At 43.1% G+C, this 14,814-nt stretch overlaps 2 protein-coding genes across 2 annotated transcripts in view; both read right to left on the reverse strand.

The window, feature by feature from the left end:
* Positions 1 to 556: 556 nt before the first annotated feature.
* LOC310802248 (uncharacterized protein) lies at positions 557 to 5,662 on the reverse strand (the record flags this gene model as incomplete). The annotated part of the gene is made up of 6 exons (XM_083666538.1): positions 5,539 to 5,662; positions 3,272 to 4,017; positions 2,168 to 2,282; positions 1,492 to 1,754; positions 1,009 to 1,196; positions 557 to 881 (listed from the first exon to the last, which is right to left on the reverse strand). Exons 2-6 carry the CDS (start codon positions 4,010 to 4,012, stop codon positions 557 to 559), a joined length of 1,632 nt encoding a protein of 543 aa, XP_083522664.1. The 5' UTR covers positions 4,013 to 4,017; positions 5,539 to 5,662.
* Positions 5,663 to 12,350: 6,688 nt separating this feature from the next.
* The window catches only part of ppp1r37 (protein phosphatase 1, regulatory subunit 37), a 41,067-nt gene continuing 38,603 nt past the window's right edge, over positions 12,351 to 14,814 (reverse strand). Inside the window, exon 13 of the mRNA XM_083666379.1 lies at positions 12,351 to 14,810. The gene's annotated coding sequence lies outside the window, so the exon portion shown is untranslated. The remainder of the gene's footprint in view (positions 14,811 to 14,814) is intronic.

Consider the following 14,814-nt stretch of genomic DNA (forward strand, 5'->3'; position numbering starts at 1 on the left):
ATCTAAATCACTCTTTCAGTAGATTTGCAGTTTCAAAGTGTCATTTAATGTAAAATGTAAGTTGCTCATCCGGCTGGCTAAGTGAACAATCAATGCTAGTTTTTGTGTACATTTTCAAACTAAATAAATGACACACATTCAACCACACAACTGCTTTGCTAGTTTCACAGTCATTTTACTAAGAAATTCACTGGAGAGAAATGTGAAAATGATTGACAGATTTATTGTTTCAGTTAAAGTAGTCATGCTGAGGGTGAAACTCATTAATAGTTTGCTCCTCCCTGCTCTCCCCAAGGCCTCAGAATCACCCTGGGTGGCAGAAACACAACGTACCAAAAACAACTTTAATTTTTTTTTTGGGGGGGGGGCAAAAAAAGTCTGGAGTGGGACCCGGTCTCTAGTGGAAAAGCACCAGTAGTGGAGGAAGCCACTTTAGATTATTGAGATGCACCCCTAGAATAGTAGAGGTTGATCATGGAGAGCTAGAATTGCTAGTATGTGGATTAAAATGGGAATATCCCTTCTGTTAATTCTAGTTATATCGTTCATCCTGCCCTCAAAGGAAGGTATTCTCAATGATAAGCATTTGAGGTTCTTCCTCAGATTCCCCAGCAGATGGAGCTGCAAGTGGCAATGCAGATTCCTCCTCCAGGGGAGTGCAGCACATTTTCCCAGTACAGCCTTTCCCACAGCCCAGGCTGCAGGGCAGGTGAGGTGGTAGTTGGGGTATCTCTCTGTGGATGATGGTGGGGCTGCTGTTATTGTTGTCAGGATTGCCGTTTGTTGTTGAAATGGAGAGGAGAAACTCCGGTTGTATGGTGCAGCAGCTTACACCAACACTCTGTAGCACCTTGGTGACCCCTGACATCAGATCACCACACCTGTGGGGATATATGCATGACAGTCTGTATCATTGTGATATTATGTGTACTGTGCTTAAGATTATAGCCAAAGACAAACAACCCCCCCCCCCCACACACACACACACACACACACACACACACACACCTGTGAGTCTGAAACCCGGAATGGCAGTGCACGTGCACAGATGCCACCAGGTATGTCTCCGTCAGCTGCCACACATGCAGGTCGTGCACGGCCTGCACCCCGGGCACACTGGCGATCCTACGGCCCAGGTCAGACACACACACCTGGGGAGGACTGGCCTGGAGCAACAACAATCCATATCGACACACCTGAGGAGAATTAATCAGTTAAAACAATCAAATTTCATTTAAAAAACATGTAAATCCAGTATACTACTTTTTGCCATGTTGCAGTATAGTAAGCTACTGTCACTACTCACTACATATTATTCCAGCCCTTGAACTTCAATTGCCAACACTGGTGTGTGTGTGTGTGTGTGTGTGTGTGTGTGTGTGTGTGTGTGTGTGTGTGTGTGTGTGTGTGTGTGTGTGTGTGTATGTGTGTGTGTGTGTGTGTGTGTGTGTGTGTGTGTGTGTGTGTGTGTGAAAGTAAACAACAACTTACCTGGGGCAGGGCCGTGGCCAGCAGCACCATCACAGCCACCATGGAAAAGCCAGGGTCCAGGTAGACGAGGAGGCCGCAAGCCTGGTCTGGGGCCATTAGTAGCAATGTCAGGCCATTGGTGAGAGCCAGGATGGAGCCCAGGAGGGCCTGGGTGAGGGTGATCAGGGGCAGAAGGCAGGCGAGGAACTGGTCCTTTGGTGCGGGGCTGTCTAGGGGTCGTTCTGACTGTAAGGCTGGGGATGTGTTGGGATCACCCTGGTTATCTGAGGAGTGATGATAAAAAGGGGGTAATAAGTTCACCATGAAAGCTCAACATAACTTGTTTTGTACTAATTTGAGCCATTGTTGGTGCATTCGAAATAATTACAAAACACACAACAGTGAAACTTGGTCAAGTGAAATGGAACAGGAAAAAAAAGGTCGGTTCAAAAAACGTTGCAACATATGTTGACCATGACCATAGTTATCCTTGTGGTCTGTTGTCAAATTCCAATTTGCAAAATGCAACATTGACATTCTTTCTCAAAACCTCACACAACAGATAAAGTCACCAATCATCAAAAGGAACTTGAAAAATAACTTTCAGTCGGAACTTTGCACTAATGATAAGGATTGCACTAATGACTCCCCCTGCATCAACTATCCAAACAAACTAAGCTAAAAGACAGGAAACTACCCTCCCTCACCTCTATGTCCCACACAGGCACTGTGCTTGGACGCCTCAGTGTAGATATCCTTTGGGTGAAAGCCACTGACTGCTGAATGTGGGAGTCTGCTTGGTCTCTCACAGTCTGTGGAATCTAAGGGGAGTGTGTGTGAATCTATGGAAAGTGTGTGTGTTCCATGACAGAGGTCTGAGGGGAGGCACTTGGAGGTCACAGTACTTAAGTGCCCTGGGGACAGTGGGGGGTTCTGGATTTGATGCTGAGAGTCACTTTCAGGATCCAGGACACTAGATGTTCCAGGGTTACAGAGGACAAGTGCTCCGTCCTGGAAGGAACCATCCAGAGCCGTGGGGAGGTTGTGGATGTCATCCACACCCCCCTCGACTGTGCAGTCTTTGGTCTGGACCTTGGCCTTGACTGTGATGTGTTAGAAAGAGAGAGAGAATGTCAAACAAACAACAGATGGTCATTGTTTCATGTGAATCTAACATTTTTCATTGAAATGTATTAGGAGGAATAACACCATAATAAACAGAAATTATTACCAGTTTTTATTCATATCAAAGCACAAAAACATTTCTTCTTGGTTTGGCCCTGACCCTGGCTGTCGTTGAATAGCCCAGACAGTTTTTAGTTACATATGTTGCTTCCTTAGATAGAGGATATCTCATATTATGGTCATATACTGTATGGCCCCATACATATATACATACATTCATACATGTAGGACCCAATTCATTCTGGAAATATGTCCAAAACTCCTTGCAGACACTCCAAACCAACTAATAGATAATACACAATATAATGACAGAATCCCCCTCTGAAGACTTTGCCTGCATTACATTTTTGAAAAGTAACTTCACTACGCCTTAATCCACTTTAGCATTTTGTTACCATGACAACAAAAATGCAAACATGTATAACAGCGTAACAAAATGACCTTCCAGAAAAGGCAAAGTCTTCATAAAGGGATTCTTTCATAATATACATACATAGTACACAGTCCCCTAAAACTCTAAAATAAGAAATAATATCATGCGCTGTAATACTGTACCTTTGCCATTCAAACTGAAGTGAGACCTCCCCTTAACTTCCCAGACGAGCCCAGTCTTGACCCCCAGCATGCTGTCCCAGCTCAGCACCAGCACCAGCAGGTTGTAGAGCACACTCAGAGCCCCCACCACTGTGGCCAACAGGGGGCGCTGTACAGGGTGGGGCTGCAGAGTATGGCTAAGGATCTCCATAGACACGGAGACACACAGAGCAGCCAGCAGGAGAGCTGAGATCAGAGCACCCAGGGGCTGGACCCTTGCCCCACTGTATGAGAGGCCACACTGGGGGAAGGGAGGGTCGAGGGACCGGGGGAGAGGGGTGGCTGGGACAGGCAGGGCGGGATGGGGGTCAGGAATGTGGTAGTTTGAATTGAAGGGTGCAGGTGAGAGACAGTGGGCGGTTGTATGGGTGTGGGGTTGGGGAGAGGAGGACGGTTTTTTTTGGAGGGGGGGTGAGACGGGAGCGGAGGGGTGAGGAGCTGAGTTGGAAGCGATAGGGGAGACACAGGTGGCAGCTGGGATGGAAGAGAGAGATATCACAGGTGATTGTGTCGGGGTGGAGGTAAGGGGGGAAGCGAGAGGGGAGGTGAGGGGTGGTTTTGTGGGTGCTCTGTCCACATTTGATTGAGGAAGTGGAAGAGCCATGTGCATGAGCATGAAGAGGGTGTGGAAGCCGTCCACCATGTTGATGAGGGAGTTACAAAGACGACTGACAGTGATCTCACACAGCAGGAGCAGGAAGGTCAGGACCAGCATGCATCTGTGAATGGATCCACTGCTGAGGAGCCCCGACCTGGTCGCCATCGCACCTGCGAGAGGATACACATCATACACACGCGCACGCGCACGCGCACACACACACACACACACACACACACACACACACACGCACACGCACACACGCACACACACACACACACACACACACACACACACACACACACACATTGATTTGTTCACTTTTATAGCAAAACAAGGTATTATAAACATGCCACTGATTTCTATCTATGGTGGTCAGCACAACAGAGGTTATTTAGGCAAGACCAGTGCCACATATCACACTGTACACAGTTTAGCCTTGAATTCTGTCTACTCTATGCTATAAATGAATGAAGTTTCATTCAAAATGTTTCAAGACTGGGCAAGCTAGAGCTCAGCACCTCTCTTGTTCAGTGGAATGTGTAACCTGGCAATGATCCAACCCAACTCACTAATACTGTGGACTATTAGGCCTACCTGATCCTAAAATGTCAGTGGACTGAATATGTCACAGCATGAATAACCTGGTTGGCACACACACACACACACACACACACACACACACACACACACACATACACACACGCACACGCACACGCATACAAAGCAAACAGTACGATTCACAACACAACTGCAATAAAAACAAATGTACAGTAAACATGTCCCCCACGAATGATGCAGCGCCCTTCTATCAAAGGAGAGTGATGGAATGAAGCCTGTGAATGAAGCAAGACGTATTCATAAACTTTTTACAATCACGTTTTGCGATCACTTTCTGTGACCAAAGAGAAAAAATAATTTGGGAGCCATTAGGCTACTATCGTACTAACTCTATTGATATAAGACGCCTTTACTTCAAATACAAATTTCACCAATAGGCTAATTCAAAATATTTGCACAGCCAAATTATTTGGTTACAAATGCTCCTGGCCATGAACCTAGGTTACACAACTGTGATTTCCGTATTGATATAGGCCAAGTGTCGGCATTTATTCTGCATAACAGACTTCACTCACTAAATATTATTCCCAAATTGATGAGGCATGAGGCTACACACATACAGGTGGATTCGTAGCCAGAATGAAGTCACCGGAACCTGTAGTGCTTATTTGATCAGTTCATCAGTCTTGCTCTCCAATGTGCACCCTATGCCGTGTTTAATGATGAGTCGGCGTCACTTCAAAACTCCTAAACAATCTCTATGGCAAGACGCATCTTTCACCAAATTGGGCCAAGCAGTGTAATTTCGTGAATGTCCCATCTGTATGGCAAGGCCCATCATTCACCCAAATCTCATCAAAATTGACAAACAATTGTCCAAATAATTGTCCACTCATAGTCCCCTCTCCGATTTCATCGGTGGGGGACAATTAATCTCACACTAAAATCATACCCTTAAGGCGAATAAATAGGCTGTGCAAACTTTTAGTAGTCACAGCTGTATTTGAAAGTCGCCTAAAGAAAATGACTACACCAGATCCATTAATGAGCATGGCAAATGTATTGCTATCTTTGAATACATTACAATAATTGACTATCATCATATATTTATCAAAAGTTTTATTTTTTACCTTAAGCGGGAGGAAGATGACAAGCGACAAAATAATCACCGGTAGCTGATTGCGGGATAACAGACACGGTGCGCATTGGCGTTTCGGCGCGACGAATTAAAACATCTCTCCATGTTCACCTCGGTTCTCTCTCTCTCTCTCTCTCTCTCTCTCTCTCTCTCTCTCTCTCTCTCTCTCTCTCTCTCTCTCTCTCTCTCTCTCTCTCTCTCTCTCTCTCTCTCTCTCTCTCTCTCTCTCTCTCTCTCTCTCTCTCCCCTTTCTTTCTCCCACGCCCACCGAACTCCCCGGGGTCTAATCGCAGTCATGTGAGGGAATTCGTACTCATCATCGTCATTTATCCCTAATTTGCTCTCCCATTCCGTTCGGGGGTCAAGATCTAAACTCTTAAAAACCCACCCACCCATTCACTCTTTTATGCGCCCATGTCAAGAGTGTGTGATAACTGAAGCTAATACAAAGCCTAGTGGAAGTCGTCAAGATTATGTAAACTTTTTCCATACGATATTAACGTATAAACCTGACATGAAAGGTGAAGATGGAAAGTTATAGTTGTAACAGAAAAAAAAAAGTATGAGTATGCTATGAGGTCTTATATCTTGACATGGGATACTAATATTACTCTTATCATATTTTAGCCACGGAAAATACCATTGCTGATAAGTTACACCCTGTTCCCTTGTTCAAGACTATGTGGCAATACTGTATGTTTGAGACCACATATCTTGCAATTGGGGACATCATAAAATACAGTACAGCATAACCAAACCCTTGGAAGCTACTACAACCTCTACCAATAGCCCTGTTAACTATAGGGTTGCTGGTTCAAGCCCTGCCCTGTCTCTTCCCTGTCAGGTGCTACACCAGTCTAGATGCAGCAGAGTCCCATCTCCCAAACTTCTCTGCCTACGTGAGCCCTTGCAGAGGCTTGATGCAGTCCAGTGGACAGCAAGCCAACAGGCTAGATGAGGGTTGACACCACGGAAAAGTCCCTTTCTCTTTTAAACCAACACGCTTGCACATTCCTCAGGCTCTGCTAAGCCCAAGGAAAGGCCTCGCAAGGAAACATTTCACTTGACACTGTCCTTAAAAAAGAAGACACCCCCTTTGAGGGCACATAGTTTGGGGGTCTTTGGTGAGAGAGAATTACATTTGTGACGCCTTTCGGAGAAGAAAAGTAGATGATTCACTCTGTCCTTCTCATTAGATAGTAACTCTTGCTATACTCCTGAACTTGTCTTGAAGTTGCGAACAAACCTGATGTTTGCAAAATGCAAATGGATCTGTGTGCAGTGGTTGCCAACATAGGCCTATAGTACATAACTATACAATAAATGGCCCCACATTTCAGGAATATCAAGGATATTCAAATTACAGTACAGCACCACAGGGTATTTTTAGCAATACAGATTTTTGTTAACTCGTGTACATTGCTCTACTGAGAATACAGGCATAGAATTATACATACTGTAAAGATACCATTAACATCTCCGTCAAGGGAGTTAATTCTCTTGTGGCAGTAGTTAACGCAGCCGGTTGGCATGCAGAAGGTCGTGAGTTCAATCCCTGCTTAGGGCAAGCTACTCTTCCCTGCTGTTTGCTACATTACTAGTTATATATACACTATTACAGATGGATATGCATATTTGCCTATTGGCCTTACCTAAGGAGAGATGGGTATTTTGCCAGTCCATAGTACTACAACCAAAACAAATCTATATAGTATTCCACAATGTTTCAGGTGCAGTTTATATCCACTCTGCACTCTTTCACAAACATCCACACATACACGGCAGATCACTGTGATCTCACCAAAGTTACGGCTCAATGTAGAGACGTGATGTAGGAGCAGTTTGCCCAACCCAAATGTTAAATCTTAACATGAGGGACTAGAACGTTTATCTGACACCGGATATAAAGTCATGATGTTGATGTCTGAGGATGATGCCTGGCTGTCAATGTGAATCATTGACCAGAGCAGATACACAAGGCTGATTGGGTCTGAACTGTCCACTGGCACCCAAATAGTTTCATGGCTAAAATGCTGATCCTTGACTTTCCTGGACAGCTATTACCTGTTAATGTTTACAACACTTACACTCAGTGTCTCAGTCCCACCTCCGGTCTCACTCTCTCTGCTGAGGCAACAAGTATCACTGAACAACACTAAGTAGGAGCATTCCCATTGTCTGGAGTAGCTCCCTCCACTTGCTCCTTTCCCTCCTGTGCACTGACATGAGCAAACTATACTGGTGCGAGTGTCTAGCGCATTACCTTTCCTGTATTTTCAGATCAGTGTCAAGGAGGAGAGGAAAACCTCCATTTCTGTGTCTTCTCTAAAAATGTATAGTTGGAACAATATAATATACAGTTCAATCAGGACACTCACATCAGTTTAACCATTTATTGTATGAAATGGTAATACATTTAGGCTTGGCGTAATTGAATGGATCCGCTATTTAGAGCTCCCTGCCTTAAGTTAAACAACCACAACATACATGTACTCATGCTAGCATGACCAAAAGTACACGTTTGCACAGGCCACTTATAAGCGCCTGTCCCGTGAACGTGTGACTGTACGGAATAGGTGTGAACCAGCTGTCCTGTTACCCGACGGACATCTGCACTGTTGCCCTGCCTGAACTAACGCTATGCTCCATACCTACATGTCTTGTGTGGTTTATATTCTGACTAAACAGGACTTGAGTGGTGATACTCATGTCATATCTGCTATAAACTGGTAGTTGTGCTGAACTGAACATAGCCCCAAGGAATAAGAGTATGTTGGTCGAGGAGTGCCTGTCAGACCAGGCAACAAAAATGAGACAAAGAAAAGCAGGAAATTAGGAAACCTTTTATTTCAACCAAGATACAAGAAACCCATAAATGCAAGTAAAACCTTTTTTTGTTTGTTCTGTTGTTGAATCTTTCTTCATTTCAAGAACAAAGCAGACACTAGTCGACTAGAGCCAGTTTTGATCATGAACAGAGTGAAATACATTAATGTTTAATCTGTTTCACCTTAATTCTACTTTAACATCACCATCCTCATTGCTACCATAGTTCATTATCCCCTGCCGGGCACAGCAAATCAGAAAGTGACCGAAAGGCAGATTGAACATAGAAAAAGTATGAGACATCTACATTGAACATACAGCAGAAATGGACTGTACACTTATGGCAGGTTTTAATGAATGAGAGTTCGGTAAACGTGCTTTGATAACAGAAAAACTCCACCCTCCATCTAAAAAACAAAAATGAAATAGACAGTTTACCTTAAAAGACAGTTTTTTTTTTTAGAAGAATGTTCTTTTCCAAACAGACATTGCCGAATTCACCAAACACCACAGATCACAATGTCACTGTTTAAATCATTCATGTTAGCCAGCCTGTGATCCAAAGGAAATGCCAATGTATTTCCGGTGGGGATAAATGGGTGCAAGCTCAAACCCTCTGCACTACTTCTAGGGGTTTACTGAAAGTACTGCACTGCTAGACGGGGAAGCGGAGAAAAGCCGACTTAAAAACTGAAGGTCACTTTTAATTTGTTTTCAGAGTTGCTTTCTTTCTGGAGTTCAGCCTTTTTGGGGGGCGGTGGTTTTGGGCTGGGTAAAAGAAGAAAAAACTTGCATAGATAGGAAAAGGAAGAAAGGTGATGGAAAAAAACAACTCATTTGTGTGTGTGTGTATATATATATATGTATCTATATCTCTATCTTGTGTTTCAAGAGTTAGGCTTGTTCCCTGAAAATCCTGCCGATTTTCATTTTCTTCAAACAGAGGAATATGACACATCAACTGTACAGAAAGAGGATGGTGTCTTGCTTTTGTATTTTTCAATGGCAGGGTTGGAGGGGAAGATAAAGCATCAGTCCACATTACCCTGTGGTACAGTATGTACTTCTCTTATGTAGTCTGAGGGAGTTTAAATTCAAAAAGCATGACACACTCCCTAAACCCCCCTCATTCCTCTCCCTCCTCGCCCTTGGTCTCTCTTCTTATGAGTTGGGTGGGGGCAGGGGTTGGATTAGTGGTGGCTGGCATAATTTCAGAACAGTATAACATTCATTAATACAGAACAGCCCCCACCCCCAGTTCCATACACCATCGCCCCAGGAGACTTCACTCTAAAGTGGGCCAGTGAACCCCCTCACCCCTCAACATCCCATCACAAAGTTTGGTCACCTTTTGTAAAAGGGTTTGGAAGGTCAGATTGGACCATGTCTCATGCTGTCCCTGGTGTCTAACTCAAAGACAGACCTGTCAACTGGGTAACATACCAATATCCATACCAGAACACTACTCAGCATGCTTGCATGATATTACTTCAGACATTAAGTAATGCGTGAGTATCTTGCATGCTACTAGTATGAAAGTGTTAAGTGGATTCATTGTCATAAGGTATTGTGGAAAGAGAATCAATCAATCAATCTGGTCAAGAATACCTTATTGTTGCTTTCTAAACTTTTCCAAGTACTACTGAACAGAGCAAAGTTTTTAGGCTAAAACATAGGGAGAGATGCAATGAGAAATGAAAAACAATTAAATAAATCCATGGAACGAACTAAAAATGAGAAGAAAAAAAACACACATTTGTGAAGGACACAGAACATTTCTCTCCAATACATATTGCACATTAGGATCACTAGTTATCTCAAACAACACTGACATACAGCATTGAGATTAATAGCAAAAAACCCATACATCATCGATAAAACAACTTTAAGAGTGTCGACCTTTGGCTAGTAAACATCTTAAATGTTATATCTGCTTAACATGTAAAATGTTCAGAGACCTAAATGGTAAATAATCAATAATCCATGACTCTAATTAGAAATGATCAAAGGGATAGGTCAGACACATTTCTATAGAATGCACATAAAAAATGCACATCCTTTCAAGTGTTACCTTGCATCTAAACTTTGTTTGAAGTTTCTCTGAGGAGATTTTGCCATGTAATTTCAACGATGCTAAACTAAGTGCTGTCGGAATTCTGTCTATTGAAGAGGGTGTTGAGCCTGTGCTGCGGTAGCAAAGTGGAGAATGGAGAACCGGAGAAGCTTTCACGACTGGCCTATGAGGAGAACTCGGGGTAAGATGATATTTCACCTAAACATGAAAATAGGCTGAACCATCCCTTTAACTCCCTTCTGTTACTTTCATATAAGAAAATGCTTTAGAAGGTACTGCAAGTTCTTAGCAAGACAGTCTGCCTTCGAGGTGGGCTGTGTTTGTGGATCAAGTGCGACTCAGAACAGATCTGGCCAATAGAAGTGGGTTGGCCGCTAGAGGGCCACATCAACAAACACTGAAGGGTTATGGCCTTAGCTAGGGTTGTCTTCAGAGCCACCTTTTGTAAGGGGGCCATGAGATGAGGGTGGGGTTGATAGGTGAAGGGGAGAAGCCCCTATGGGAAGGGAACAGTGGTGAATTTCTACACGTGAATACATCTTTACAAGGGGCTAGAACTCTTCAATGCAACAACGTCGTTCCAGGCCAACATACTGGACTCCCAAGCCTACACACGACTACCTCCACAGCTAAATAAACAATGAATAAAAGGCATAGGCGGGAAAATAATGTGTGGACCATGAAAATGAGACAGGATGTCTTCCACTAAAGTTTCTGAAATAAATATACTCTTTTTTTTTATATGAAACTATTAATGTATTATACCCCCTCTTGCTAGCAAGCTACTGTTACCAGCATAGAAATGCCTAAGTAGTATTAGCATAATCGCTAAACATTGCTCGCTATTTTGCCAGATAAAGTACTGTGGTAAGAATCACGTCTTTTCCATCTGCGTTGAAGGCTGCCGTTTCAGGCACCGAAGCGGCGCGCCTCGCTTCTTTTGAGTCAAAAGCGCGTTTGGTGGACACAAGCCAGTTGTTTTCATTATGAGTTTATTTGTCCGATGACACCAAATACACATCTAATAACATGCACTCAATAATGAAGTGGAAAACAAATAATAAAACATGAACACATGGGAAAACCGCAACAATGGCGGTTGTTGCAGTTATTTGGTTTACCCCGACGGGTGGCTTGACACCAACGCGGTGGTGCGGTTACCGCGACAGCCCTAAGCGAGGTGAAGGAAAAGTTACAAGGAAAGGAAGGATTTCTAAAGAATCCGATAGTAGCCTGGGCCCTGCATGCCTCACTTCAATGAAGTGATCACTCACTGATCAAACACGATGAGATTAGTCAAAGTAAGCTTTTCACTGCATTGCTCTCCAATCAAGTCATGTCAGATCACCGATTTTTTAAAGAGCATTTAAACAGGGCCCTGATCTCTCTCAGCTAAATAACTATAGGTTGGACCTATGTTGGAGCAGGCCAGTCAAACACTCCCTAAAGCCTAAGCCCCTAAAATTGCTTCCTCCACCAATTTCAGTTTCTTAAAACCTATTGAGCTGACATTTGATTCTTGCCTGCCTACAGCCACATCACTTTCCTCCTGAATAAAGTCTTATTTTGGTCCTTGCAAACCTTGACTATTAAGTCCCTCTTTTTTTCTTAGCTGGTCCATCTTAATACAGCAACATAACAGAGACATAATGGAAAAACTGACAGTATTTAATTTACCTGATGATGGGATTCTAATAACCAGCTGAAATAACAATGCATAAAAAGGCAATGAGGGTTATCTGGTGAAATCAATCTCTTTGGAAGAAAAATTCCCAAGAGCAGGTTGTGTCAATAATTTCTTCTTCTTTTCCCAAATCTTTTCCATGCAGAAATTCCTATAGTTAGTCAATTCAATGCAGTATTCCTCAAGCCAGTCATTTCAGTGAAACATTCCCAGTCACGTCATTAGTCATTACATGCATTTATTTGAGAGAGAAACAAAAAAATTGCCATACATATCTTTGTGATTACCAGCACGTTTTGATTAACTTAACAAATAATTAAAAATTACTAAAAATGAAAGCATTACAAACAATAGGGGCAGCACAGCAATGTTGATTTTGACCAAAACTCCCTGGTTGATCTGAGGACACAGAACAGGAGTATTAAGGTAAAGGCTCCATTCAACCAAACAAGTATCCAGAAGATTTCAGAGCATGACAAACCAGCATTCTTTGGCACTGAAAGAACATTCATGTATTTCTCTTTTTCTTTTGCATTGCCGCAGAATCGTCTGGATACTAGTTTTGATTGAATATCAAGCTACCTAAAGCTACCTGGGCTATAGGTTGACAGTATTGGGCACACTGCATCATATACTTTATCAGTTTTGTTGGGGTGTCAGACAGAGAACCAGAGAGGATCATACAAAGTGATCTCTATGCCAGGGCGTGTATTTACTCAAAGCTTTGATGTCGGCTTGTGTACTGTGTAGCAATCGTTCGCCTGGCCTATCAGAGTCTTTTGCTTTCCATCTGGTAATTTCATTGACTAGGTACCAACCTATATACTGTAGCTCAATAAGGAAAATACCCTAAGCCCCCAAGTGAATAAAGCAGAATAGTGTTTTGAATGGCAAGTCTCAACATGGGACTATCTCCGTCTGTGTTATTTTTAGAGCGATTTAAACCATCACTCTTGCTGCCCCCTCCTTGACAAAACGTCCATTGTGTTTCTTTTCATAACTGCACTCTCCCCCTTCCTATTGCCATATCTATTTATCTACCCCTCCACCCAGAATAGTTTTCTTTACCCAACATCTTCCCCCTCCACAAAAAAAAAAAAAAAAAAAAAAAAAACTTTAAACTTAACAATTAACTCTAATTTGAATCTGAAATATACACCAAAAGGGGGAAAATATTTAAAAGCAAGCCCCATGGAAAGAGAAATAATAAAGAGAGATGAGGGGAGAAAAAATAGAAACAAAGAGAAGGCTCATATACAGTAGCTATAAAATAAATACAAACAACTGATTTATCTAAGCAGCAAAACAAAGAAGAGATCAAATTGAACCTCGAGACCAGTCCAGTCAAAGGCAACATTTATCGTGTGTCAGAGCTGTAGAGGGAGATGGCACATAGTATTGTACCTGCGGAAGACTGAAAGAAAGAGTGAGAATAGAGAGGGGGGGGGGGGGGGGGGGTGAGAGGGTGACAAGAGACAAAACCACTTCTTTGTACTCGTTGCACACTACTTGAATTACTCTGGTCGCACAAACAGGGAAATCAATCTGAAGAAGGACAACTTTTGTGATGAAAGAGGAAGAGAAGACTTTCTCTGTAATAGAACGGCATAACTCCTCCAAGGCAGACATCTTGTTTTCTTGACATTCACCGAGGCTTCCAAAAGGCTTGGAGAGGAACTCCACTATCTCAAATAAAACCCAGAGTGAGTTCTGACAGAAAGGGTTTTGGCAGGTGAGAGATGGTTCAGGTGATCCAGAGCGTTGCTCTGTGAGACTGTGGAGGGCACATTGATTCCTGAGGGGGCCAAAGTGAATGGAGAGGACAGAAAAGAAAGCAGTCACTTTGGCAGAGGTCCCTTAGAGTTTGGGGGGTGGGGGGGTGGGGGGGGGTGGAGAGTAAAAGACACACACAAAACAAATTCCTGCCCCTGTGACCCTCTAGTTGGTTATACAACCCTCTTGTGACCAACTCTCACTGTCAGAGTAAGTGTTCTGTACATTCAAAGCCAGCAGGTCCTCTTGGTAGGGTCCAAAACTGTCACTTGCAGCTGTGCAATTATTCGCTCTTTCCTCCAGCAGGGGGCAATAGTATTGTGCAGTGCCATATTGTGCACGCTCACGACACCAACAAGAACACACATAGGAGTGGGGTGGAGCCGAGAGTGAGCAGTGTGTGTCCTGTGTCTTTGGTTAGAGCAGATATATACCCTCATTCCCTCCCTCTCTTCTTTCTCCTCCCCTGTCTCTCGCTGTCTCTCTCCCCGTTTCTACCTCCCTGGTTGCTGCTTGAGTGTAGTTTCCTGATTGACAGAATGTAGTGATATAGGCAAAAAGGATAGTGTGATTACTTCCATTCATCTTGTTTTTTTTCCTCATATAACTTTCCTTACAACATTGTGTGTGCGGGTGTTGTGTGTGTTTATTTGTGTTTCAGTTGTGGATGTAGTGGATTCATTATATCATGAAAATCGATGATTATTGTTAGTTTTTTGTCTGTCCTTTATTTATTTTGTATAGAGTTTCTAGTATTTCTAGGTGTTGCTCTAGATGACGACATGTCTTCAGTCTTCATGGGAAGGTGTCGGTGGTGATGAGTTCAACAACAAAAACATTGTAGGAGCAACAAGCCGAGTCTGAGACGTAGCCACACTGAGTCCTGTGTATCTCCAGCCCATAGTCACTGT

Source organism: Argentina silus, assembly GCF_951799395.1.
Source record: "Argentina silus genome assembly, chromosome: 3".
NCBI classification, from domain to species: Eukaryota; Metazoa; Chordata; class Actinopteri; order Argentiniformes; family Argentinidae; genus Argentina; species Argentina silus.